General features: G+C 37.6%; 1 protein-coding gene across 7 annotated transcripts in view; it reads right to left on the bottom strand.

Moving 5' to 3' along the window:
• ctnnd2b (catenin (cadherin-associated protein), delta 2b) overlaps nt 1-27,908 on the bottom strand; it is a 151,541-nt gene that overhangs the window by 48,376 nt on the left and 75,257 nt on the right. For 3 of the 7 annotated variants that reach the window (XM_026314351.1, XM_026314349.1, XM_026314354.1), the window contains 7 exons: nt 20,047-20,198; nt 19,610-19,783; nt 17,597-17,742; nt 16,682-16,932; nt 15,643-15,774; nt 11,459-11,771; nt 8,049-8,105 (listed from right to left, as the gene is read on the bottom strand). In XM_026314351.1, coding sequence (XP_026170136.1) covers nt 8,049-8,105; nt 11,459-11,771; nt 15,643-15,774; nt 16,682-16,932; nt 17,597-17,742; nt 19,610-19,783; nt 20,047-20,198 — 1,225 coding nt within the window. The remainder of the gene's footprint in view (nt 1-8,048; nt 8,106-11,458; nt 11,772-15,642; nt 15,775-16,681; nt 16,933-17,596; nt 17,743-19,609; nt 19,784-20,046; nt 20,199-27,908) is intronic. The other 4 variants (XM_026314353.1, XM_026314350.1, XM_026314352.1 and 1 more) reach the window with 4 other exon arrangements.

Here is a 27,908-nt window from a genome sequence, read left to right as displayed (position 1 = left end):
CTCAATAAATATGATCAGAGATGACATAACCTTCTGTAGGTGACCTCCTGGGTTAATTGGCTGATAAGACATCTAACATTAGGGCTGAGTGAGTTGTCAGATCTATGTGTATTTATGTTTTTTTTTCCACTTTGTAATAAGAAAGGAGGGCACCAGCAAAAATAGGCTCGAAGACATGTAACGTCTTTAATATCCAATAGACCAGATGGCTACGCTGAAACACAGAGAGTCTACTGTTATGTGATCATTTGGGTAACTGATCCACTCGAACAAACATATCACTGTATTAAGTATAAAAAGCCTAATAGTGATAGAGGTGTAAAAGCCATGCAACTCAAGATTTTACTACAGCAGCTACATTTAATCAAGGAGCCTACCTGAACTTTGCTTAGTTGAACATCTAAATCCTACAGTATAACCAGCACATATACAATGTACAAATTAACACTGTACAAAATACAGTGACAAGGGTAAACCTGCATATTACTTTTACTTTTAAAACATCAATACATTTTGTTGATACAACTTGCATACATGTATTTTTGCTCATCAACATTTTGAGAGCAGGGTTTTTATATACTGGAGTGCTTTGGCATTGCCATATTGGCTGTCATAAATTAAATTGCAAGAACAAGAAGTTATCCAGCATTGTTTCAATGACACCCAAAATTATTGTGAAACCTTTAAGATTTCTGAATGAGCTATGTGCAGAAAGAATTACAAAGAAAGCTAAGCTCATCTTGAAAGACAGCTCTACCTTTGTTCAGTCAGTTTGCCCCACTGAATTCTGGGAGATGCTACAGACTAAACTAAAAACGTATTTAAGAATTTGTTCATCCTGCAGGCCATCAGTTTTATTAATTCTATAAGAAATCTGTAACCTTGATTTGCGTAATTTAACTGTTTTGTGATGTGATTATGCGGTTATGTGATAAGACAATTTTTCCACAAATTTCTCCACTAAGGTGGACAGTAAAGATTTATTCCATTTTTTTTTCTGTTTTCAACTAATGGTAAGGCTTTCCGTATAAATTCAGCTCTGCATGTGAACATTGAAACTGATCCTAATATGATTCTATTGTAAGAACAGCTGGCCAAAGTCTGGTGGAGGTTATATGGTTACTGATATGAAGCATATGCTGTTGCACTGAGCTGCAGTCTTTGCAGTATAAAATGCAATTTCAGCTCAGCAAGGAAACACTGCAGGAAAAATACATTTAGCAAAAAAAAAAAATATTTCACCAACTCAAACAGTTAAAGCCACATATGTTAAAAATGTATAGACAGAATGACAAGTGCAATTACAACAAATAACACCTTCCATGTACATATAATGAGTATTGTATTATGATATTCATTTAAAAAGCATCTCAATACCTCCATCACCTAATTTTACACAATAGTGCACAATTGGGTTAAGAATATATACAGAATCTGCACATCAGCAAGACTATTGCTCACCAGCAGTTAATTTTTCCATCTGCTTGAAGTCTGCCTTTTATTAGTGTTTACTCTGCTGAATCAGGGCAAATGTAATTAAGGGTTCAACATTGTGATTTTAAGAACAAATGAGGATTCTGCACATTTGCACATAAATACTCTTGAGCAGGGTTTTCAAAGATTGAGACCCCTACACACCGTATCTGACAAAATCAAGACAACTGAGTGCCCTCAACAATAAGCAATTAAGATGAAATTGCCTATATGTCCACACTTTCCACCTGGGGCAAATATCAGTGTATGGCTGGAGAGAGGAGAGTGGCAGTGTTCCAAGAAAACCATTTGATACATCGTTCTGAGACTTAATAAAGTCGAAATTATAATCATAATCTGAGGCAGCTATTGGCTCCTACAGAAGCCCTGTTTGTAGCCTTTATTTGTTAACATTTTGGCACCATTAAAAGTATGCTGAATTGAGTATGCTGTTTGTAATATACCCGCGAATGTACAGAGAACTATACCTGGTCTACTTTGAAAATGAAGAAAATTGTGTTTATATTTTTTCTGAGTTATAATTCAAAGAAAGAAAGAGTGGCAAGCTATAACACCTTTCAAATGAAGCATCTTTGCCTGTACCCCCTTCAGCTGTCACCAGTTTAAAAACTTTGATAACATCTTGGGAAATGAATAGGATAGCTATGTGAAAAAGGCTCATACAGTGTTGTTATGCTTGCCTTGACATTGTAAAGTAACAAAATAAAAGCTTCTGACAAATGAAAATAAACTGGATGCTTGAGTTCAACTCAGTTCTGGTTCAGTTCATGCACCACATCATGAAACTGGAAAAATATATAAGAACTCAACACATGCACTGGTATATGTATTTTTTATTTGCACCAAGACACCTTTAATTCCCAGAAAACATTTGCATACAAAATCCATCAATGCTGATGTTTACAACTAACAAACTAACTAAATAGGGTTAGAAAAATTACTTGCACAGTAGGTGAACGAGTTAAAGTCAGTGTTAGTAACGACACTGTCACAGGACAGGAGGTTAATTTCCTCCCAGTCAAAGAAACTCCACTTCACATGTTTCAGGTCCCACAGGAAAACAAAAGACAACATTATAATAACCTACTTCAGTAAACCAGTTAATGAAAAAATAACCTGATCTCAACAAAACAGTGTCGTAGCATCATAATCCATTTTACCCATGTTTTCAATCTCTGCTATCTCTCCCCTCTATCCTCTTGTCTTCCTGTCACCTCAAATACACACTACTCTCACAGACCAGCTGTCTGATGTTTTTATTCCTGAAAACAAAAGATCTTAATATTTGTTCAAAATAACACACACCTGTTTTTTGCTGAATACCATATTCAGATTCAGTTCTTGTGTGTCACAATAATCCACAAGAAACACAAAGCAACTGGTTCAAAATTAGGTGCTAGCTTCAAACCAACTCTGGAACTGCCTTGGTGGGAAAAGGAGTAATAGTGATGTTACCTGCACATCAGTGGCCAAGAATAAACATCACTTAAAGGTCAAAGTGGCACTTCTGCAGCACTCCACAATAATTACTATAAAACTCATCCTGCCTATTTTTTTCTACAACTGTTCCTGTCACACATTAGCCAGCTTCCCAAAGTGTGAGATCAAAGTGGCGGCACAGAGGTGTAACTACAGACAGACATACACACAAGTGGTACTTGGATACACTGGGGAATGGACAGTTAATACACTGCAGAACAGAAAGGTTACACATGAAAAATGACAGTCTAGTTTTTTGGTAGAATATGTGACACACCCACACCCACTTTCAGAAAACATAGTCTGCACCAGAATGACAATAAAACTCCACTGTTGCACATTTTGTGATGACAGGGACCGTGAATAGGTGAGAAACCAAAATGTAAAAAAAAAAAAAAAACAGCACACACACACACACATTGACAGAATCAGAGCTTAGAATAGCTACGCCCCTGAAGAGAAAGTGGCACATCACAGCAGATCAAACTCAAGCCAGTGCCTGAGGCTGTAATGCTCCAAAAGTACGCACACACACACACGCACACATGCATGTACATATTCGCCATACATGTGATGCAAAACGTCACATGCAACATAGAGTGGAATACTAAACATTTTGTGATAAACTCAAAATATACTATTGACAAGTTTTGTGCTCTGTTGTTGGGATATACCTTAAACCATAACTTAACTCTGACACAGACCTACACTCTAGAAGCATCTACCTACAGTCGGAGTGATTCAAAATATAACGAAGATACTGTCTGTTGTCTTTCCTATGAGTGTTCTGCCCCAGAAAGCTGTACTATAATGGTTCGTTCATTCACTAACTCTTGCCTAGAGCTGTACTACTTTTCACTCAGCATCTGTGTCTCTTTGGCTGCGTATGTGTGTGTGTGTGCATGTGTTTCATTCGTTCCAGAAAGGAGGGAACACAGGAGGATATGGCACTCCCAGTCCCAAACACTATGTGACAACATCACAGCAGGATGAGCAAATACTACAGAGCCATCTGTGAACTTTGGGCAGAAGTATTCACTGAGGAAATGGTTACACTGTTTTAGTGTTGGAGTCAAGAAAAGAATATGCAGCGTATTTGGATAACACTGCTGCTCTTAAACAACCAAAGACCCTCACTGAACTTAACAATTACATAATTAGTGTAATGGTAATGAAATGTGTAATTAAAGCAGATATGCTTATTAGTGACTTTCATTGTAAACTAAAGTAGGTTATAGTAATTATTTAATTTAAGCTTGCAAACGTTCAGTCCTTTTAATTTAGTTCAAAACAGTAGATGCCACCACATCCTGAAAAAATTCACAGTTGACAAAACAAGCATGTTATCTTCAGCAGCAAATAACTCCATAAGTCTAATAACAAATTTTTAAATATGACTTAAAATGAAAAATGTCGAACATAATCGGAGGGATATTCTCCCATATATAACCCTAAGTAGTGTTTTTCTATTAGTCCATAACAAACCTCACAATCATAAGACAGGTAAGTCCAGAGGAAGCCAAAAAGCTGAAACTCACCAGAGATTCAAGTCACCAGAGAACCTGCAAAACTTAACACTGCTGTGGGCAAACATTAATAACTGAATGTATGATGTATGATTTGTAGAACTTTTTTCATTTGGAGTTTGACAGCTGTGGGAACAACAGGATCTTAGGCCCATGCATGTTATCTTGCAGTAATTTAGTAGATGTGCTGGACTGCTAAAACAAGGAAATTATACTAGTAGAACTGCTAAAATTTTGATGAAATAAGTTTTCTGAAAGCACAGGCAAGCGAAGGAATCTCAGACTACATCTCAAAATGAATTTTGGCACAAAGTTTATTTAGCTCACCTGAGTAGCACATCCTTTTTCTTTGAGGCACTTCAAACTTATAGCTGATCTAAATATGTTTTTTCAGTTACTGATTATTTGTTTTTCTTTTGTGCTTCCTATATATACAATTTAAAGGAAAAATACAGTCAAGAATCTGACTCTCAAAGAAAATCTGGATATACCGTATGTATGTGAGTACGTATGTGTGTGTGAGACTGAAATCCCCCAAGATAGCCTAATGTTTCATTTGGCACCTCAGTGGACTGGCACAAAGTACTGACAAACTGTCAGTCCATTGTTTGTTCTTTACCAACCAGGTGGGCTATCTTGCATCACCATTTGTCTACGTATGTTTGCATGTGTGTGTGTGTTTCTTTATGATTGTGTCACCCACAGCCAAAACATTTACACCACAATATGAGATGCCAGGCTGCAGGCAAATCAACAATTAAACCCAGTAAATAAATAAACTACCTATGAATTATGTATACAGAAATCAGGGCGGGCTGCTGTAATGTGAGGGCTGCAGGCAGATAATGCTCACTGCTTTATCGGACTGAAAGGATTTCCTATGAGTCAGGATTTTTGGGGACTAGAGCAATTTGAAGGCAGACAGTGAACTGTACGATTTGTGTCGGGTATGTTGGAGCATATGTGTGTGTGTATGCGATGACACCAATAAGACTGTTGGTGGGAAATGGAGATGTGTCTGATGACTCATTCCCTGCATGAGAGACAGAAATACAGACGGACACAGAGACAGACAGACTCACTTTTAGCAGGTTTACTGTGAACTTATACCCATCTATACCAGAACCAAACAGCCCTGATGTTGTACCTGTTAGTATCATAAGCCAAACTGATATCAGACCAGTAGCAAAAAAACACTGGGGCTGACTCTACAGTGTACTGATGGATAATAATTAGTACAGTTACAGATGATAATGATGGAAAACAGTAATTAAACAAAACCGTTCGTGCAACTGTTTGTGCAAAGACGTCGTAGCATGAGCTCCCTCTGTAACCAGCTCAAGTTTGACCGTATTCACCTTTCTGTCTCGATTGCATTAGTTGTAGCTAAGCGTTAAACGTTATTAAACGCACACCTGGGTGTGCACGGTAGCATACTATATTACTGTGTAGCCTCATAAAGCTCTTTAGCATACATACTATGACTTTCATTGAAAGCAGAAGCAGGTTGTCAAGTATGTAAAAAAAAGGTAGAAGACTTTATATATACATACCTTTCCTTTTTTTCTGTAGTAATTTTATAGGGCATAGACTGCCTAAAGGTACAGTAACTACATTACCCAAAACAACTGTATCACTGCTTAACTTCTAATATGTGTAAAGAAACTTTTCAGTGTATTACTATTTTGCATTCATGGATTATCATGAGGGTTACAAAGTTTGCTGCTTCAATTTGTCAGTGAAAATTTTTGAGAAATTGGCTACAATATTAGATGAAAACCTATTTCAATTTTACATAAATGTAATTTGGAACTAAAATCTATTAAACAAATAGAAAAGAAAAAAAATGAATTAACTCTGTGTGTATGTGTATGAATGAATGAAAACCTTGGCTTGTGCAGATAAGGTTAGACTGAGAAAAGGAATGATTATATAGAAAAGGAGGGTGAGAGGATATGATTGTTAAAGAAAGATTGAAGCAGCTAGAAAAACGGAGGAAGAAAAAAATGTGTGTGTGTGTATGTTTGTGTCATTCAGACAATATGTTTGTGAGGTGTGGTGGCATGGCTGACTGACTGGCCCACTGAGACTGAAAGAGATGAACGAAAGGTCAGGAGATGTCAGGCCAAGCTGAGAACCACACTCACAAACACACATGCACTCTGAGACACTGTCTCAACCCAAGGACTGAATATGGATCAGCGATTCTCACTGTGCTTATGAGCATGAAATAAAATGAGGCACTGTTATGATCAGGTCAGATCCTGTCTAGCACAAATCTTTCTTTGTGTTAGTGGGAACGTTTCCATAAATTACTGGCAGCCTGAAGGTGGAAACATGCTGGTGTATGTAAGAAGCCGTATCCACAGTAACGTGCCTCGATTTGCCAGATTGTGCCAGTGTGTGGCTTGACAAACCGGCTAAATTATATTTATTTGAAGCTTTCACAGGATAAATATGATTATAAAAACAGCTGCAGATGGTAGCGATGACCTCAAATCTCTTCAGTTATGCATTTATTGCACTGATGTACACAGCCTTGTGAAATAAGTGATTTTATCAAATTTGTAATCTCCTTTATTTCATCAGAGTCAGAGATTGCTGTAAAAAATGTGTTAACCTTTTTCTATGTAAGACTGAAACTACTAGCACTAGTAAAAAAAAATTACAGTACAGGAGTGGCAGCAACTGCAATAAAAACTGTTGCAATAACCCACGAAAATACCATATTACACCTAACAATCCAACACTTATGAAGAGGTAAGTTTAAGTTAACATACTGTACCATTAACAAGAGCCACACAGTAATGTGGTGTACTAATAATGTTCCTTTCACCAGGCAGTTTTCAAGAATTTGGTAGGAATAAGTGAAAGTTCAAGTCTGCTGGAAGAAAAAGTTTGACATTTTGGCAAAGGCATTAATTTGCTTCCTGGAAGAGAATTAGATGGAAGGAACAATAGCCAAAATTAACAGTGGGAAAGCTACATGAATACAACTGTCACAAAGCACGATCAGAAATCACTGGGACAGTGGAGACAAATGACCAAATAAATCAACATGTAGATAAATGTATGGAGGAATGGATGGATAGATGGAAAGCCCAAGGAAAGAATGAGGTATAGTTACAATCTAAAAACAGATTCTGGTGAGCCATATTGCTACAAATAGCATAAAATGTATTAGTAATTAATAACTTAACACTGACTAGGTTTTTTTTTTAATACCAAGTTATTTCTGTGTGTTTTCAGGTCACAGAAGATGTGACTCTGACGCAATGCTGTGGTTAAATGTCATGTGTTTTTGAAAGCCAGTAATGTCATCTAGTATCTGAGTGAGAATTCATATAATGCTAAAATAAAGGTAAATCCTGTTATTACCAGCACTACGCATAAATGAGTGACAATACAAATGTGAAATGTCATGCTGCCATTAACATTAACATCTGTGTTTGATACTGGCATCGAATAGAGAAGATGGAGAGATTCAGTGAATGAGACAAAAGTAAGATAGACAGAATGTAAATATGTATAAATAAATAGTTGGATTACTTTGTCATTCTTTGCTCGGCTTGATTTTGATTCCACACAAGGAATTCAGGGTCGTACCTATCGAAGGGGGACAGGCAGAGAGAAACAAGAGAGAGGTATATGTTGGCTTTCTGGCAACAAATTATTCAATATCCGTCACAATAGTGATGATTAGTAAATAGAAATCAATATGTGGCCACTGGACTCGTCTTTCTCTCTCAACATTTGGTTAACAGGCAATGGTGAAGGAGGTGGGCAGGGGGGGTGGACATGCACTTAGAGCAGTGGTGTGGAGATGGTGGGTATGGCAGGTAAAGAGAGGGTCTTAGGGTAAAACAAACTGGGTGTCGCTCTGTAGTTTTCAAACGGCAGACTAGATATTTAAGCCAATGGTCGTAGTGCAGCAGTTTTTAAACATACAGATCCAAATTCCAGATCTTGTTGAATATTTTCAATATCAATATTTTCAACAAGACTACAGTAGTTTGAAAACAATTGTTTACATGTGCAACCGAAGGTGACTAGTTTTATCTCAGAAAAGCAGAACAAGAGAAGCTAAACAGTGAGCAAATAACACGCTAAGCTGCAAAGTTTGTTTTATAAAGGTTACATTTAAAAAAGATCCAATATATCTACATATATATATATATATATATATATATATATTGTATCTTTTTTAAATTTTGTATGTATAGCTCACTTAGTGTAATCAAACCTAGAGTTACGGTTCCTGTTTTATACTTTAGCAAGTAATGTTTTCAAAATCTGACAATTTCTTAATAATAACTTTCTAAATATGCTACTAGTTTACCATGCCAATAGATGAAACATATTCTGCATAGATAATGTGGGCATGTACTGTAGCAATAACTCAATAACTGTGTGGTAAATGGCTCATTAATAAACTGCTGTGTTTAAAAAAATAAAGCTGTTGATATTATTATATTTTTTAATTGTCAACAAATCCCATGAAAAAATCAAAACCAACAATGAGCTGATCCTAGTAACAAGTATTTCTTTCCTCTGTAGTCACAACTGGACATACAGTAGCTTATTCCACAGGCAGTGTTGGGAGTTATGTATTACAAAAGTAACACCATTACAGTAACAAATTACTTTTTTGCTGTAACACAGTAATATAAGGCATTACTAATAAAAAGTTGGTAATATTACACCTGTTACAATCTCAGTAATGTATCTTACAACAATGAATTTCAACCTGAACTTACGTGGTGTTAGTTTATTTAAGAATTCACCAACACCGAGAGACATACCAGCACCAAGAAAATGTCTCACAGGTAAACTGGTTGTTAGTTACTTCCTGTTGCTATTCTGTGCTTGAGATGGCTGCAGAGACAGATTCTATATTTGCGAGATGGACATACTCCCATTATTTTCAGTTCATCGGAGAAAAGCCAAGAACATAATAGTCAAGCAGAATCTGTGTGCGACAAAGAGGGAACTCTCTACATTGAGAACATCCACTGGATGGATGAATAAACTTCGTTTTAGCATTTTAGAATGCCTAGTCATACGTCTGTGGTTATTTTGGTGACAGTAACTCAAAAGTAACACAAAAAGTAGTGTAACAGAATATAATTCAGACAGTAATGTAACTAATTAGTCCCAACAGTTACTAACTTGAAAGTAACTTTCCCAACACTGGCCAGACACATCTATTGTTGTCCAGAAACAATTAAAAACACGTCACTGAGCCACATCATTTCACTCACTGACTTGTTCTTTAAATACAATGATCATGTGCACTGTAGTTTTCCCCATATATGCTGTCCTAGTGCTGAAAATACCCACTAGAGCACCAAGTATGTACCAAGTATCTGGTGGAGAACATACTGCACTACTGTTGACTCCAGTTTCAGTAATGTTTGGTTAAACTATAGTCCCCAGCTGTTTTTTAAAATTGCTGAGCTATTTTTTTCAAATGGAACCATTTATCTGTGACCAATTTTAAAAAAAAAATGTCTTCAATAGGGAATAATGGGTTCAAGACCACAGATATGGGAGGGAAGCCAAGAAGTACTGAGACATGGGCTAGCACATTACTGTTTCTCACCTTTTTATGTGATTTGTTGACATAAAAAATATGATATAAAAACATACTTTTCCCCTTTCCCCTTTGAATTATAGAACCGCAGCAGTGCAATGGGTTTGTAACCTGTAAAACAACTACAAGATAAGAATGTTACTATATAATTGCAATCTTGGAGAGACCCTCCCTTTAACGCAATGCGGACTACAAGTTAGTCCGATTGTGCTGTCTCATTTACCGTGTGCGAGCACTGTTTGTGCATGTTATGTATGTAAAGCAAAATGTCATGCTGTAGCAGTGCAGATGTGTTAATGCTGAAAGCTACACAACAACAATGCCAGAGCTAAAAGAGTGAACAGACAATGTGAGTCCAATGTGCACAGAGAAAATACACTTGGACAGTGGGTTGAGGAAAGTGCAATGATAACAACCAGAGTGAACTTTGCTAATGACATAGAAAAATACTTTTGTGTTTGCAAATGTTACCATATAATAGATTCACCACAAAGTGACTTCCTCATTAGAAATATTAAATTTGTGCAAAAATATATATTTCCTGGTTACACCTGAGCTGAAATGTCACGGAGACACTTCAACTTTAATTAGGTTGCTTCTGTCTTTGACAGTTGGTTTGTGTAGTCATTAGAAGGACGAGGCTGGGAAAGAGAAATCCAAGGCACAATTGGAATAAAATTTCAAACCTGATTATTTCTAGGACAAAAGAATGATAAAAACAGCCATTATACTGTATTTGTACCTGTCTTTCTCTTTTTTGTCTGTCACTGTTTCTCTCTCACACACCGACATTCGTACACTGACATCAACAGACTTCATGCAGACTTTTCACATTAACTGTGTCTACCTACTGCATAAAATGTGACTGATTGTCACTGACAGACAGAGACTCCGCTCTTGTTAGTGACAGCAAACTTTTAAATTGGACCTAGAGGTGTGCATAGGCATTCATACAGCAGTGTGAACAAGCCCCAACACCAGGCAAAGTAGAGAGGACAGTGAAAGATGTGGCGTGATGTGTGCCTCATACTAAAGCCCAGATTCAACCGGCCTTTTACTGCACTGGACTGTCAAATCCTGACAGTCAATTACCTGTTGAGGTGCTACAAACTGTTTGGTGTCACCATGTCACACTTCCAAGTTTGACACTCTAATGCATTGCAGAAACTCTTTTTCACTGTTAAAGCTGAATGTTCTCCAGGTCATTGATACTGATATACTGTTTATAGTTGAATCGGGTGTATAACATAGTTGTATATGGTGAATCTGGCCCTCAGTAAGTTCAGTGAAAGTGAAAAGGGAACAGAACAGAGGGCTTCAACAAGCCAGAGCTGAATCTAAATAAAAATGTCTAGTTTTTCCTCACCTTGGGTCCTTCTGGATACTGTCCACAGATGGAGACCGACCCAGGGCCGCCTCAGGGGGTAGGGCAGGGCCCGACTTGCTGTAAGGCGACTCGGTGGACGGGCAGAACTGCAGAGTGCGGTATGGATTGGCATAGTCAGCTGTCCCACTTCCTGTGGCGAAGCTGCCTCTCTGAAAGGTGCCAGCAGTGCTCTGACTTCCTGTTCGCTGCAAGGGGATTGGGTCGACACCGGGGGAAGATGGTGCTAAAGCAGGAAGAGGAGCGTAGGGACAGAGGAGATAGTTGAGGACCTCTTCATACAGTTCTTTCACCACTGGATTTGATGGGGCCGAGGAGGGACAAAGCGTGAGGAACAAAGGAATGACACCAAACACAATTGCCAACACAAGGGTGAGCATATATATCACGCAACGTGATTAAAAAGCATCACCAGCACCAATGGACAAAAACAGCATAGAAGAAAAAAGCAGAAAGAGAAGAAGCAAAAACAAAAGAAAAAGAAAAAATGAATGACAAACTCCTGTGACATCTGAATGAAACATCACAGACACGACCAAATCAAAGTTACATACATAATTAAAAGAAAAACTGAAAAAACAATTCAAAAATAAACTTCAGAGGTCACGCATAAAAACATATAAGTATCTCTTTAACATTTTTAACCCCCACTCTGAGATTCTAGTCATCTTCTAAAGCCCATTATCTACAGTGTACTCAGAAACCCACACCTTGTGGCTACATTATGTTTTGCTCTCTGTCTCTGGCCCAGGGTTTGTCGTGTATCACGAGATCAGAGTACAAATATTTATATAGGGTAAAACTACAAAGTAACACTTTGATCAAAGTAACACTGATGTCTGAAGTGGCCTGCAGTAAAAGTGATGTCTGAAAAAGATTTAGTGGGCTTTCTTAGGGCTCATGAAGCACATTGACTTCCTGTTGGCTCACTGCACACAACTTCCAATCATATGTCTGTTTGTTTATCATTTTACAATGACTCTCTCTCTAATAATTGTGTATGGTAAATTGTGTATGTTCCCAGGGACCTGGTCTGATTTTAGTATGTAATTTCCAGTATAACCACTGTATTTTGTTTGTGTCTTTATGCTAAGCTAGACTAAATTCTATATGTTTAATTATATCTGCTTTAGCGTTTATTATTACAAAATTTGCAATTTTACTACAAAGTAATTTCTATACAAACCTGAGGTATTTGGCACCCCTGAGTGTGTAATCCTGTGTTCCTGTAAAGACTTCAGAACACCATCAAACCTTCCTAACTTCCTATGTCAATCTCAAACAGTTTTGAGTTTCGATTCAGAATCCATTTAGGTATGATACATGGTTACACCAGCTCGCTCTAATGGAGGTGCAGTGGACCATACTGTGTGCGTAACTAGAGAACCGCAGGAACCTTGACTGGGCCTGAGAAAATTCATCAGTGATAAGAAAGTATTGTGTGCTTGATTCTAGCTCTGTTCATCATCTTGAAACTATTTGAATTGACCTTGAGACACAGTCATGCTTCAACAGCTACTTTGTGTTGTACACAAAAAAAAAAAAGAAAAGTAGGTCTGAGCCAATGTAAAAAAAGATTTAACAGACAAGTGTTGCATTTTAGTTGCTGTTGTAACAGTCACACGCAAAGCTGGAGCTGATTAGATTTGTATTTTATGCATCAAACTGATCTAACAAAGTGCATGAGAGCCACATATCTCAAATCACAAATTTTCTTCACAATCTGTACAGCATGGAATGCCCTCTGTCTTTGGTCCATCAAATTAGATAAGAAAAACATCCTTTAACATCTAATTATATCTCTTCACTGAAACACAACTTTGTCCAATGAGTATAAGATTTTATTACATATTTAGCCCTCTGTGCATTTCTCTCTTCAGGAACATACATTGTTCAGGCAAAGTGTGTTACAGTTGCCCAGCATTGACAACATTTAAGGACATGGTTGATTTGCTTCGATTTCAAAGCAACTAAGCTAACGCCCATGGGATTAATTGAGATTAATTTCCAGCCTTGAAACTAATTAGTTAACAGACTGTGACTGAGAGACAAATTGCCACTGAGACCCCAATTGGATTTGCCTACCTGATGTAGTAAATAGTGTTACATGATCAGATGGGAAGAGGAAGTCTCAGATGTACAGTAGCATTTAAAATATCACCACACCCTTAAAAACATGTAGTGGGACCAGACTGTGTCACTTTCTGTTCTGCTTCTCTGTATAACACAGCATTGCTTTGATGCATTACTGAATTCAAAGTATCATGTGATAGTTCCCTGTTTTCTGACATTTTAATTTAGATGGTTCCGTGCATGGTTTACAGGATATTGCAGCTATATTTAGTTTTGGACTGTTAAAAGCGTTTTCTAGGAATCTTCAGTCTAATAGACGACCAAGTGTTAATAGGAGTTTTTCCTTTATGTCCCCTCCTTCTTAGAACTTTTTTAAAGGCACCATTATGAAATGCCTTTAGGTTACAACTAATAGCTTTGGCATTGGCACTTAAAGCTGATAAAACAACAGCAGGGTTGCCTTGTTGTTTTAAAACACTTTTTACTGTCTCAAATCATTCTTCAGCTTGTGAGTTGTTTTGGATAGCCGACTGAGATAGAGGGGGCTGTGGCATGACAATTGAAGCACTAGAACCTAGTCTCCATTCCTGTGCCTTTATTATAATTAATTAATTCATTAGTTTATATGACACATTTTAAAACAACAGATAGTGACCAAAATGCTGTACAACATAGTTAACACGAGTAAGATTCTGTAGAAGAACTTGAGTCCAGCCACCACAAAAGCACAGTCACTCCTGTAACCAAGTGAGATTGAGGAATATAAGAGTTGCTGGTCAGGGAACTTAGAGGTTGGGAAGGAATAGCTCTGAAATATAAGCTGGAGCCAAGCCATGTATGGCCTTAAAAACAAGGAACCTTCAGTTTAATTCTAAATTTTACTTGTAACCAATGGAGGGCTTTCAGAACCTGTGTTATTCTGTCAGCCTTCCTAATGCCAGTTATAATTCCTGCTGCCGTATTCAGGACTAACTGCAGGCAGGAGGGGGGGATGACTGGTTAATACCAGTGTATAATGAATTGCAGTAATGCTGCCACAATAAAATTGTTGCTGTGGTTATGGACATTAAATCAGTGGCACAAAGGATCAACTCTGCAATGTTCCTTAAGTGCAAGTAACAGCGTTTCACCACAGAGTTCATTTGTTTGTCGAACTTCAGAGATGGATCAAAGATGACGCACAAATTCTTGGCCTGTGCATGAATGTTTGTTGCTAAATCTTTCAAGTGACTGAAAATGTTAACTGCGGGGTTTGGGGGCCCAAGGATCATAACAGGGAGAGAGAGAGTTTTATATATGTGTGTGTAAACAACCCTATGGCGAGTGTGAAGAACTTCATGTGGCAAAGTGCCCCTTTAACTCAGGGAAAACTTTTTTACATGTATAGTTGTACTTTAATGCACAGAGAAATATGTCATCTGTCATTTCTTTATAACCCTATTACCATTTTTCACTGCAGGATTATGGTAAATTAGAAACTTAGAGCCATTACCTATTGTTAATGACATAATAACATTTGCAGACTTGATGACTTATTAGAAAGTGATCAGCTTTATTAATGGTCTTGATTAATGACTTGATGACCAGAGGAAACTTGTTCACAACCTGGCAACCCAACGAGTCTTATTGTCTTATACTGGATGCAATCCACTATATAATGAAGTGAAGTTTTATTAATCACTAATAAAACAGTACAACCCTTTATTAATTGTGCTGTTTTGGAAGATGACACTTCTTTTCTGTTTTTAGTTTTGTTCCTAAAACCTTTTGTTTACCATGTGTTAACTTCCAAACCTTTAAGAATTATAGCTGTTCACTTTCTTTTTTCCACCTCACCTAAAATCCTTTGTTGCAAATCTAAAACCATGCCACTGTGTTATTCATAAAAAATTTGTGCACTTCTTGCATGCTGTCCAATATTTGATTTCTTCTCATACTCTCGCTGTGAAACCTCTTTTCTATTCCTCTTGTCTTTTGGGATTCAGTTTTATAGACCTCTGTATTTGTAGATAAAACCTTAAACACCTTAAATAAATAACCTTTCATCTCATGTCTTTATTTTCATCGGTCTCAATGTCCCTGTGTCTGCTTACCTTGCCCTCTAAGGTTGGGTTTGGTATAGACTCTGTCTTCATAGATGGGGTCTATGTGGTGTTCAGGAGACTGCAGAGGTCGGAGCTCGGAGCCCAGGTGACTGTGCTGGCTGCTATAGGAACCTCTGGAGCCTGGAGAATACAGGGGTATCAGTGGTTAGACAGATGAATTGAGTGGATGTATAATAATATTTTCTAAAGGATATCCACATGGCACATACACACACGTACACATAGGATAATCAATTTTAGTCCACTAAATTCTGTTTAGCCTGCTTAACGAACCACATGAATAGAAATGCTTTCATTTTACATTGTGAACGTCTTTGAAAAGACAAATCCAGTTTGGAAAAGTCCTAAACAAAGTTTAGGCTGATGTCCTCAGTGGAGTCAATGAATCTCATTTATGAATTGTTCAGAAATTCATGAGTAGATTTGCAATCTAATAAATTTTAGATAAAACCTCAAGCCAATTTAATCAAACATTTGGTAATATGTTTTTTCCTTGTGCTCATGATGATGAATAGTAATCACATATAAATGTAGAGTGGGTTCATGTGACCTTTACCGGTCATGAACTAACATAATGGACCTGCTTCACAAACACTATATTAGGGCCTGAAGAAAGCTCATAATTCATTACCTCACAGAACAAATGACATTAAAAACTGAATGAAAACAGAGCTGAAAAGAATTGAGGTTATACTGACAAATAGCATGATTAAGAACAATAGTCATTAAGTAAGTAATCAGCACTAGATGTTAGACATACCTGACATGCATGATATTCTAGGGCAGGTAAATGTTACTTTGGCTTGAGTATAAGAAAACAAAAAAAAACTAAAATCCTCAAAGAGACAGAAACATACATTTTAATCTATCGAATGTTTAAATAATTAATTCATGATGCCATTATTAAAATCCCATTAATAGGATGGACTACCAACAGAATATATAAAATTCATACTGGATATATATACATAATATGATGGCATTTCACACACTCACACGTAAAAAGAATTAAGAAAATTGTCTTGACCTCTACCTGCCAGGCTACCAGGCCTTTGCAGGGTTGCGTTGGCGTACAGCTCATGGGAAATCTTGTAGCTGTCTGCTCCGATGTGATGCAGCATGCGTTTGGTAGGTGACAAGGTGGCGTAGCTTCCCACTGCTGAGCTGAGCTGGTGGATGGGCGATGAGGTGTGATTTCCTCCTGGGGAGGCTGCCATAGGGAGGGGGGACGAGGAACCAGTGGCACCTGATGCTACCATGTTGATAGGTGACGAGGTGCTGCAGAATTAGGAAGGAAATTTAACTGACGGATTTAGACTGCAACTTAATATAGGCATTTTAGACAAATTCAAAAATCCAGTTTTAAGGAGTATTATTCAGTCTGTAAAAAAAGTTCCTGGGCCTCTTGAGGAGCTGATGAAATAATGCAGATGGAGTCATCAGAGTTATCTCATTTTAGGCTTGAAGATAGCAAATTAACAAGAGGAGGTCTGTGTTACAAACTAGGGATGCAGAGACTGAAATATATTAGAATTTTCCAGAAAATGCAAATTTTTAATAATCAAGTTGCATTATTGGAAATGTAGGCTCCAGCGTATTAGGAGTTTGACTTAGATTAGGTTTTGAAAGCCAAAACATTTTTGTCTGTGCTGATTCATGCTATTTTTTACAACTCTCCCTAACTTTGATAAAGTCCAATGATACATTTGTTTTAATCTTTTCCAAAAATGTACTTCTGTTATTTTCACATAAAACCACCTTAAAATTATCAACACAGGAGCAGGAGCACCAGGTGAAGTAATTGTTGAGTCATTGCTATTGATCAGCAAACGACCCCCTACAGGCATTCCTTAGTGCTTTGGGACCAGTAAAATTCTTACGTAATGTGCTCCTAACAATGAGCCGTTGTTAAATCAATTGGTCAGACTGAAATTTAACCAACCTGTAGGACTTGGCGAGTCGGCTGGGTGACTGTTTAGGTGAAGACACCCTCTGTAGCGTGGCGTAGCTGGGCATGTCAGACGAAGCTGATCCCAGGCGCTGCAGCTTGGTAGGAGATCCCACTGCCTGCAGAGGCGAGCTGACACGCTGTAATAAAAGAGTTGTACTTCATTAAAGGGCAGTGTCACTCAATTTAAATATTCATTCACTCTTTTTATTCATATCACTTTTTATAGAGAGATGAACAACTCCCCCCAGAGCTGAAAAACCATAGGGAGCTCAGACTCTAATCTGTAATAATATCATGAGACCAAACATGAAATGATGACTGTGACCTCTTGAACCAAATGAACTCATTCCTTCATAACTCTAAACATATATTTTCATGTTGTGCCAGATGAGGAAATGAAATATGTGTAAAGTCTTGCAGTTAAAGAACTAATGGTTCAATTTTAACTTTTATTCTGGATGAACATGTTCAAGCCATTCGGAAGTGAAGATGCTGACAATCGTTAACCACTGGTAAATCTTTTAAAATTAATTCAAAGACATGATTAACATGGCACCCTGAAAATTCCAAAAACTCTGAGCCTGAAAAAAATTACTTCATCACAGTGCAGCAAAGGAAGTAATAAAGAATAAATTATCACCTTGGAGGCCAGACGTTTGCTGCACTGGTTATTATCACTGTTGACTGATCCCATACAAGAAACTGCTTGCAAATAGTATAATCCCATTGTACTAATTGCAACAAAGATGCAGGGTAAGCTTTTCCTTCAATTGCTACCACGATAGCAGTAATGTAAGTTAGATGGAGAGTGGGCAAACTTTTGCTTTAACGGCACTAAGGTACCAAGCGTTTATAATGTATGAAACACTGAACATCTGCATCAAATGTAAGACTGTGTTGTGTGGGTCAGTTCAATGTTTCAGGTCAGTATACAATAAATTACATATTTTTTTCTTATTTGTCAGCAGGATATGAAAACATTGCAATAATTTGGCAATTTTTGAAATTCCTCCAACTGTTCATGAATGTGTTTTTCAAATCCAACATCCAAAATTCAAAGTAAAGGTTTTACATGTATTCCATCAGGTGTGGAAATAATAAAATAAGAAGTAGACTTCTGAGGGATCGCAACAAGTTTCAGGACAAAAGTCAGGGGATTTTGACATTGTCAGTGGTAGAAATAAAACATCTCTCTGTGAATATCCATGCTAACATAAAATTCTAATTTATCAGACATCCAGCAGTACTAAGGAAGTCAGGTAATTACTGAAGCTACTGAATATCTTAACAAATGGCATGGCAATCTGTCCAATAGTCGGCAAAACATTTAATTTAGAACCATCACAGTCAAATTCACGGTGGGACTAAAACAAAATGTCATTTAAACGCATCATCTGGCGACATTTTATTTTAATCCATTAACTGAGGACATATTTCATCTTTAGCCAAAGGAGTGTTAGCACTGCTTGATATAAGTAGTTAGTTATTTGGGGTGTTGGCAACTCTTCTTACAGGTATCGCCTCTATGGAGAATCACTAACCATGTTTAAAGTTATTTCATCTTGTTTTAACAATTCTGGTAGTTGGATATTAGGAGGTGTTTTATTTCTTTATTTATTATGAAGTGAAAAACACTTACTGCACTGTCAGCCAAATTTTCTTCTTTTTTTAAAAAAAAGCTAATATCTAAAAAATTGAATAAATAAATGTGTGTATATTTTGATGCTTTTTTTTTGTTTTTGATGTGACTCTCACAGTCAAACTCTATGAATCCAACTATGCTACAGTTGTTGTACTTTACCAAGGAGGAGGTTACAGGGTGAGCATATGTACCAGGATTGATTGCACCAGTAGAAAGGTCAATAAAAACATCTTTGGTTCCACCTGTGACAGCAGAGCTATAGTGTTGAGGTTTCCACCAGAAGTGTACTACTGATGGGAGTGGGGAAAGCATCTGTCAGATGACAACTGAAGCACCACTGTAATTTCTTCAGGGATTTGTACCTGTGCAGGCAAAGTGGCACAAGAATAATACATGGATGGTCCAGAAGGTGCAGATCCACCCTCAGTGGGCATGTGAAAGGCGCTGCTATGAGCCTGCTGGGCAAATGAGTCTCTCTGGGACTGGGAGGGAGAGTCTGTCCCCACTAACTGGGCAGCTGCACGGCTGGATGTAACCTGGAGAGGACATAGAGTGGAGAAAGATGAGAGAAGGGAGACAAAAGACAGGGTCAAGGCACCAAGTGAGAAGCAGAAAGGGATGTGGAGATGAGGAGAAACATGTGAAGGAGCAAAAATGCACATAGGGTGAGAAAAAAAGTGAGAATGGGAAAGAAGACAGAGAGACGTCCAAAGAACAGAGTGTGGGATGAAGATGAAAATGAAGGAGAGAAGTAGGACACTATAAAGTGGAGGAAAATTAACCACCAACATGCATGTACCTGGTTGTAGCTATGAACTGCCCCTCCGACCTGCCCACTGCGGCCTGTGATAGCTTCCCCAAGTGTCAGGCCTTGGTTACTGTGGAAACCAGCTCCTGCATAGGCATCCTGATTGTTGAGCTGCAAAGCGCTTTGGGAGAGGAGACCTTGTCCTGAAAAAGCAAAAGAAGAAAAGAAAAAAATGATGGTATTAAAGGGCGATGAAGAAATATTTGATGTTTGTGCTCAACTTTCAAAAACGCAAATGTAAATTGTAAATTCTTCGTCTCTTGAAAAAGAGAAAACTTGTATTTGGAGCTGTAAAGATGTCAAGAGACAATGTGTCATGGGTTGAGACAAACTTTTGATCATTGTCAAAAGCCACTTTAAGACTTGGTTTCGCTTCTGTCAAGTTGCTTTTATGTAACTGTTTTCAGATGACTTCTGCTTCTCTAACAGTCTTTCTGTAAAGATTTATGCTCTTCATAGCCTTGAAGGCACTTGTGGTTGTTGTACACAGCATGGAACAGGTGGTCAAAGGGTCACTTAAATGTGTTGGGTTAAATAATGCATGGTTTTAGTGTTTTAGTGTTTTAGAGGCCTGGAAATAATTACCAACAATTTGTTTTATTGCTGGTAAAGGCCTGAAGATAGAGGACACCTGAACAAACATGTGGGGTCTTTTCCAGTATGAGCCCACCCCTTTTTGTCGAGCTATATAAACCTGAATTATGGAGAGAAAGGACAGAGAATTCTGTGTTTGTTTCTGAGAAAAGCCTCAAAGAAATTTCTACAACACACTTTGTAACCATTATTATTATATGTTTATACAATGTATATTTTTTGTGGGGAAAAAAATGAATGTAAATACAGCAAATATTTTGATTTGTAACGGACCTTAAAATGATAAGAAGAAAAAAGAAAAGGAAAGAATGAGAAAACAGAGCTAAAATGAAATCAAATGGAATCTGCTGTCCTTCTTTTTAAGACACCCATTTGCTTTTTACCCACTATGTTATTCCAGCCTCTCTCCACTTTTCCTCATGCTCTGTGACCCTTAAATCTCACTCTGTTCCTGACCTCCATTTAAAAAACACTTTCTCTGTCTCTATTACTCCCTTTATCGCTCTCTACCTCTTGTCTTTCTCTGCTCTGTAGTTCTCTGTATAATTCAGTAGGAGAAGCAGTGAGCGTTAGAATAATACTCATACGTTCACAAATTCACAAAATGAATGAATCAGTATGTCCTTGCTGCCTTTATAAATATGTCAAAGTGCTGTTAAATAGTGTGAATTTTTAAGAAATAATAAAAACTAAACCACATTGGCCTCTTGTAATTTAACAGAGTTGCAGATAGAGCTTTAAGATCAAACAAGCAGTCACTCTCATATTTCTTCACATTTATACTCAGAGATGATTTTAAATTGGTATAAACTTGACACACTATTATGGACTGGTGACCTGTCCAAGGTGTACCCCTGCCTTTCACCCAAAGAGAGCTGGGATAGGCTCCAGCAGATCCCTGTGACAACACACATGCTGCCTTGAATTAACCTACAGTCCACTTAGCAACCAAGGCGGCCAGCAGTCACTCTGTTACCAAGTCATTACCCCCATTCACACAACATGATAATTAATTTCTCAGGGCCAGTTTCTGGTGTGACTAGATACTTATTCCACACAAAACTAGCCTGTTAATAGCCCAACCAGACAGATGTGGTAGTCTTACAGCATCTCTGCAGAGGGAGTGAAGTTGCAGAGCATCTAAGCTGAGCAGCAGCAACTTTATTGCTCTATCTACACAGGGTGTGTTCAGACATTACAATAGTTGTGTGTGTAAAATGAAAAAGAAAATAGTTGAAAACTAAAAATACACTTCAAGTTACTTTGCATTTATGTGCATGAAGAACATGTAAAACACAACCTGTTACACAGCCTGTGAAGACATCTTAGTTGATTCTGTTCTGCAACAGGTGACAGACTGTGTTGACATGCTGTCAGGGAAAGTAAGCAGCACAACATCTGGACTGTCTACTGACATACCCCCAAAAATAAATGAGTACCTCAGTACCTTGATTTTTTATTCTTTTTGTACATTTGCCACAACTAAATGATTCAGATCATCAAACAGATTTTAACCTGAGTAAATACAAAAAGCAGTTTTTAAATGATGATTTAGTTTATTATGGAAAAAGCTGTCCAAACCTGTCTGGCCTGAAAAAGTAATTGCCCCCTTGCTAAATCATACATGAACTGCGATTAACCACATGTTTTGGAAAGTTGAGTTAGTTTTGACTTGCTACATGTCAAATTTGTCAGACCTGTTGAAATCACTTAAATAGAACCTGTCTCAATCTCAAAATCTCAAAAAGCAACACATCATGTCGTGATCTGAAGAAACTGAAGAACAGATGAGAAACAATGTAACTGACATGGATCAGTCTGGAAAGGGTTACAAAGCCATTTCTAAGGCTTTGGGACTCCAGTGAACCACGGTGAGAGCCATTATCCACAAATGTGGAAAACCTGGAACGGTGGTGAACCTTCCCAGGAGTGGCCAACATACCACAATGACTCCAAGAGCACAGCTCATAAAAGTGACCAGAACAACTTTCTGCAGTTCAGGTCAGTGTTCATGATTCAACAAGAAGAAAGAGACTGGGCAAAAATGGCATCCACAGGAGAGTTCCAAGGGGAAAGTCACTGCTGACCCAAAGAGAACAACAAAAGGCTCTTCTCATATTTGATAAAAAACATCTTCATTATTAGACTTTTGAGCAAATATTATGTTGACTGATGAGACAAAAGTTAAACTTTTTGGAGGATTTCATAAAAACAGCGTTTCATAAAAAGAACATCATAGGATGCAAACGTGTGGATAGGACCATTGACTCAGCTTAGTCTCATTACACATAATCTACACTTTGCAATGTCATCCACAGCAAAATTGGGGAAAAAAAAGTGTCAATCACTGATAATATGGTTCCCTAACACCTTCCAGTGGAGCTGGCTTTGTTACTATCAAAGATCAGCCAGCCTCACTCAAGCTGGCCAGTCATACAGTGAGCTACTACTGAGCAGCTGGTCAGCCATCAAATCAGTCAGTTAGCCAAGGTAACTTTTAAATTTGTGAATCAGGTTGCAGCAGCATCAAATATACATGTATAACATCGTCCAATTAAGTATCTTAAAACGATGTCTCAATATTAGCCCATTAACTTTTACGTGAGCAATTTGTGAAAGTGGATACAATTAATTTTCCGTGGGAACATAATGTCAATTTGTCATGAAACTCTATAGCTGTTCAATTCTCCCTTTGTGGTAACAAAACTGCACAATAATTCTCTGTAAGAGATTAACACTGGAGACTGACACAAACCTGCAGCATAATGAAATCAAAGGTTTCAGGGCTAATTTTACACACAGCTTCTGACATATTTGCTGTCTTGTGAATTGAATTCCTATCATAAACACACAGACACACAAACTGTGACACATAACACAAACAGGTCACATGTAAATTTCAGCACACATGCATGAAACATAAGGACAAAACAATAACAGATGTTTAGTTGTCTATAAACTGTACATTTGCCTGGGTGGCCCAACAGAATCATTCGTGGAGGACAGGAGGGACAGAAGGGTGGGAGCTGCTTGTACAGGAGCCAAAACACTCCCCTCCGTCTTATTAAACTCCTGTTAAATTTTTGATTAATATACTTCTGGTGATGATAATGATGTGCCTCATCAACAGCTCTAATTACAGAAAAAAGTAATTTACTAGCCAAATGTTGCTTAAAACATGATATCCCAAAGTAGCATTTTGCTTCAGTAATGCATGAAGTCGGTATATACAGTACTGCAGCTACTTTTACATTCATTTGCCTTTCTGGCAAACAACTCACTGCAATGAAAATAACTTTACTGCATTAAATTAGCTCTAAATAGCCCTCTAAAGTCCTAGTGCTCAGTGTGTGTACTCGCAAAGGAGTTCTTGAGCTTTCCTCCATCAACACTGCCTTTCCCTTAATCTCTACTGACGTCACTTTTTAAGTTTTTTTTTACAGTCTAAGAAACTTTGCTTGTTTCTGGTTATTAAAGAAGATAGAAAAAAATATCATTGTCTTCCAGTGGTCCATATCCACTGCATGGGCTAGAAAGCCAGGAGCTAACGACAAATGGAGTCACTTTGGTTAAGTGCATTTGAAGCATAACCAAAGTGAAATTTCAACAAATGGCTCTTCCAGCCAGTGTATCTGCTGATTATGCATTATTTAAAATGGGACATTAAGCTAAAGGTACAGTGTCAGTTTACTAGGTCAAGGCGTCTATGTCCAATATTGGCTCCTCTGTACACGCACATGCACACACACACACACACACACACACACACACACACACACACACAGCTATACAAATGCATCAAAAGAAACGAAGAAAAAAAATACTCCTGATGGATTCATCCACTGCTGCACACATGCACACAAACCCAGATGTGCATATAAAACGCGAGCGGATGGTTTCCACAGTTTTTTTTTGCCTCCTTAGGTGTGTTTCATTTGGGTGGTGGAGCCATTAGGGAAGTGAAAGGCCTCATAAATACATTATCACTGAGATGGGAAACACTGAAGACTTCACTAAATCCATCTGAGGTACAGTAAGTGAGGAAAGCACTGTGTGTGTGTGTGTGTGTGTGGCTAGTTACAGTAGGGGTGTATTAGTGTACTAGGCCAAAAGAAATTAGGTGCTATAAGAAAGGCTCTGCCTGTGTATCTTTTCAGAGCTGGATGAACACAGACACACACACATCCCTCTCACTACTACATCATCTCACTCATGAATACATGTCACATCTGCATATACCTGCATGCACTCATGCATATCTAACAACGATAAATCTGCTTTGGTTTGTTCATTTTCTCACACTCTCTTACACACTCACTCACACTCACACACACACACACACACACACACACACGCACACACACACACGCACACACACATGCACACACACACACACACACACACACACATACACACAGAGAAAAAAAAGTTATGTGGCTCCTCTGCGTGACCAGCATCTGCTATTGACACATTTTAAAATTTCATCAGCTTGCTATTTTTAGACACCCATTGGAGCCACGTGCAGTCTGGTGCACATAAAGCTGCATGCAGAGTCCTGAATAGCTGTGCACGACATAGTCATATACACACAGATTAACATGCACACTGGCAAGCCTCAGCAGCATGAAGCAGCATGAAGCTTGAAGACACTCAGCATACTCTTGCTGTTTCGCACTAATCTGCTCAGCAGCTTGAGTAAAGAAGTGGGTTCTGCGGCTGTGTGAGTGTGTTGCAGGTGTGTGTGTTGTGTCTCTTTATTTGTACAACATGAGTGATGCTTTGTAACATGCTTGTATGGATCTTCCTTTGTGTTAAAGCACCATATGCTTGTGGGCCACAGAATTTTAACTAACAGCTCCTTTTTGCCTTTTTGTCAATTACCAATTGACTGTTCACTGGTTGACAGTGGCAGATTTTTTCCACTTGAAATTCTCAGTAATTTTTGAGACAATACTCTTAGTCCTTGTACAGTAATTATGATGATGTTTGAACTACAAGAGAAAAGTATTAAGTTTAAGGATTAACTTATACTTATATGTGAGTCCTGCCTAGTAGTTTGCATGTGTGTATATAAGCAGCCTCTGCATGCAAACTGTACATCTTTCTGTGTTTCTCTTCATGCCTCAGTGTCTGAGTATATGTGTTTTCCTATCCATGGGTTCACCTTTATGGCTTTATGTGCCTGTGCTGTTTGTTTGTGTGTGTCTCTCCCCTCTAGGCCCTGTGAACAGCAGGCCAGCTGACACCTCAGCGAGGATGGATTAGCATATCAAACTACTGGCACGACTCTGAATGACAGCTACCTCCCTCCCATGGGAACAACCGTAGAAAAGACATGGGTGTCAACCCCAGGACCGTAAAAACATGAGAGCAGAGCAGAGAGTCGCAGGGTGTTTTTTAGGATCTCACTGAGGGCGCTTATAAACCAGCACTATGCACTCTGGAATTAGTACAACACATACACATGATGATGTTTGAAATACAAGAGAAAAGTATAAATAAATATTGCCCAATAAAAAAGTAAATGTTATTTTTTGGATAGTTCTGGCTCTAAAGTGGAAAATTTTAATAAATATTGGTCCTGCCTTGGCTGGTGAAATTCAAGTGGTTGATAATAAAAATGACCAATTTAATATTTTAAATAAAAGCAATTTAAATTCCATGTTCCTTCGTGGGATTGAAGAAAAAGATATTGTTGAAGCTGTCCAAAATTTAAACATATAACAAAATAAAACATCAACTGCCGTTAATTATATTGATAATAATAGATGCATAATTATATGGTTATACTGAAAGAAGTAATTAACTTAATTGTAAAACCCTTGACCTAAATAGGTAATCTTCCCTTTCAAAATATTACAAATGACAAATGAAATTAGCCAAGGTAGTTCCAACATTTAAAAATGGGGATAGGCACTGAATGGACAACTAAAAATCTGTATCTTTGCTACCTCAATTTTTTAAAATATTGGAGAAACATTTTGTAAAACAGCTAGATGAGCTTGTGGAAAAATATAAATTACTATGTGAACAGCAGCATGGATTTAGAAGGAACAGAAAAACAGCTTATGCGGCACTGACAATGACTGAAAAAACAGTAGAAGCAATAGAAGCACTGACTATCCATCCATCCATCCATCCATCCATTATCTATTCCCGCTTCTTCCTAACTAGGGTCATGGAGATCTGCTGGAGCCTATCCCAGCTCTCTTTGGGTGAAAGGCAGGGTCAGGTAGAAACAGAAGCATTGATTGTTCAGTTGGTACTTATATTGACTTGAAGAAGACTTTTGATAGTGTAGATCATATTAATGTATTGAAAAAACTGTATGGTATAAGAGGTGCAGTGAATTCCTGGCTTAAAAGTTATTTGATAAATAGACAACAATATGTAGAATTAAATCAAATTATGTCAGAATTTAGGCAAGTCATCTGAGGAGTGCCACATGGCGTGGTAATTGATTCAAAACTTTTCATTCTTTATATTAATTATATTTGTAAAGTTTCTGAGTTGTTGAAATGTGTTATTTTTTGCATGATACAAATTTCTATTGCTCTCAAAGTAATTTAGAAGAACGTTTGTGTAAAACTGAACAAGAATTGTAAGTGCTTAAAATTTGGTTTGATGTGAATATATTATCTCTTAATATCAGAAAAACAAAATTTATGGTATTTGGAAACCCAAAAGAAATTAATATATGTAATATTATGTTAAAAATCTGTAATTTTGAAGTTGAAAGGGTTTGGAAGACTACATTTCTGGGGGTTGTGATTGATCATAAACTTACCTGGAAACAACATATTGAATATATAAAAGGGAAAATCTCAAAGTCAACAGCGTTCCTGTACAAACAGATTTGATTTATTACAAAATAATGCTAACAATGTTTAAAGCAAAAACATACTCACTTTGAAAGATTGTATCCAGAAGTTCTTTTTAATTCCTGAGAATAAATATGATTTGAGAGATACTGGCTAAAAAAGGGGATCAAACGGAGATGTATTTCTTTTGCTGGTGTTAAATTATAAAACAGTGTTAACTTGGAGTTAAAAACATGCAGCTCTTTATTTAATAATCCAAAGAGCATTGTATATGTAAATGAAAATGTTTAATGTTTCATTACTATTTTTCTGCTTTGTGAAGTGTAGTGTTGCAGCTTGTTAGAGTAGACGGGCATTAATAAGCTTTTGCTTCTGCCTGAGCTTTTTTAGTCACAGTGGACTAAGGGCTGTCTTTTTGTTGTTACTGTGTTGATTGTC

This window comes from Mastacembelus armatus, chromosome 17 (genome assembly GCF_900324485.2).
Source record: "Mastacembelus armatus chromosome 17, fMasArm1.2, whole genome shotgun sequence".
In the NCBI taxonomy this organism is placed as follows: Eukaryota; Metazoa; Chordata; class Actinopteri; order Synbranchiformes; family Mastacembelidae; genus Mastacembelus; species Mastacembelus armatus.
This window is presented reverse-complemented; position numbering and strand designations above follow the sequence as displayed.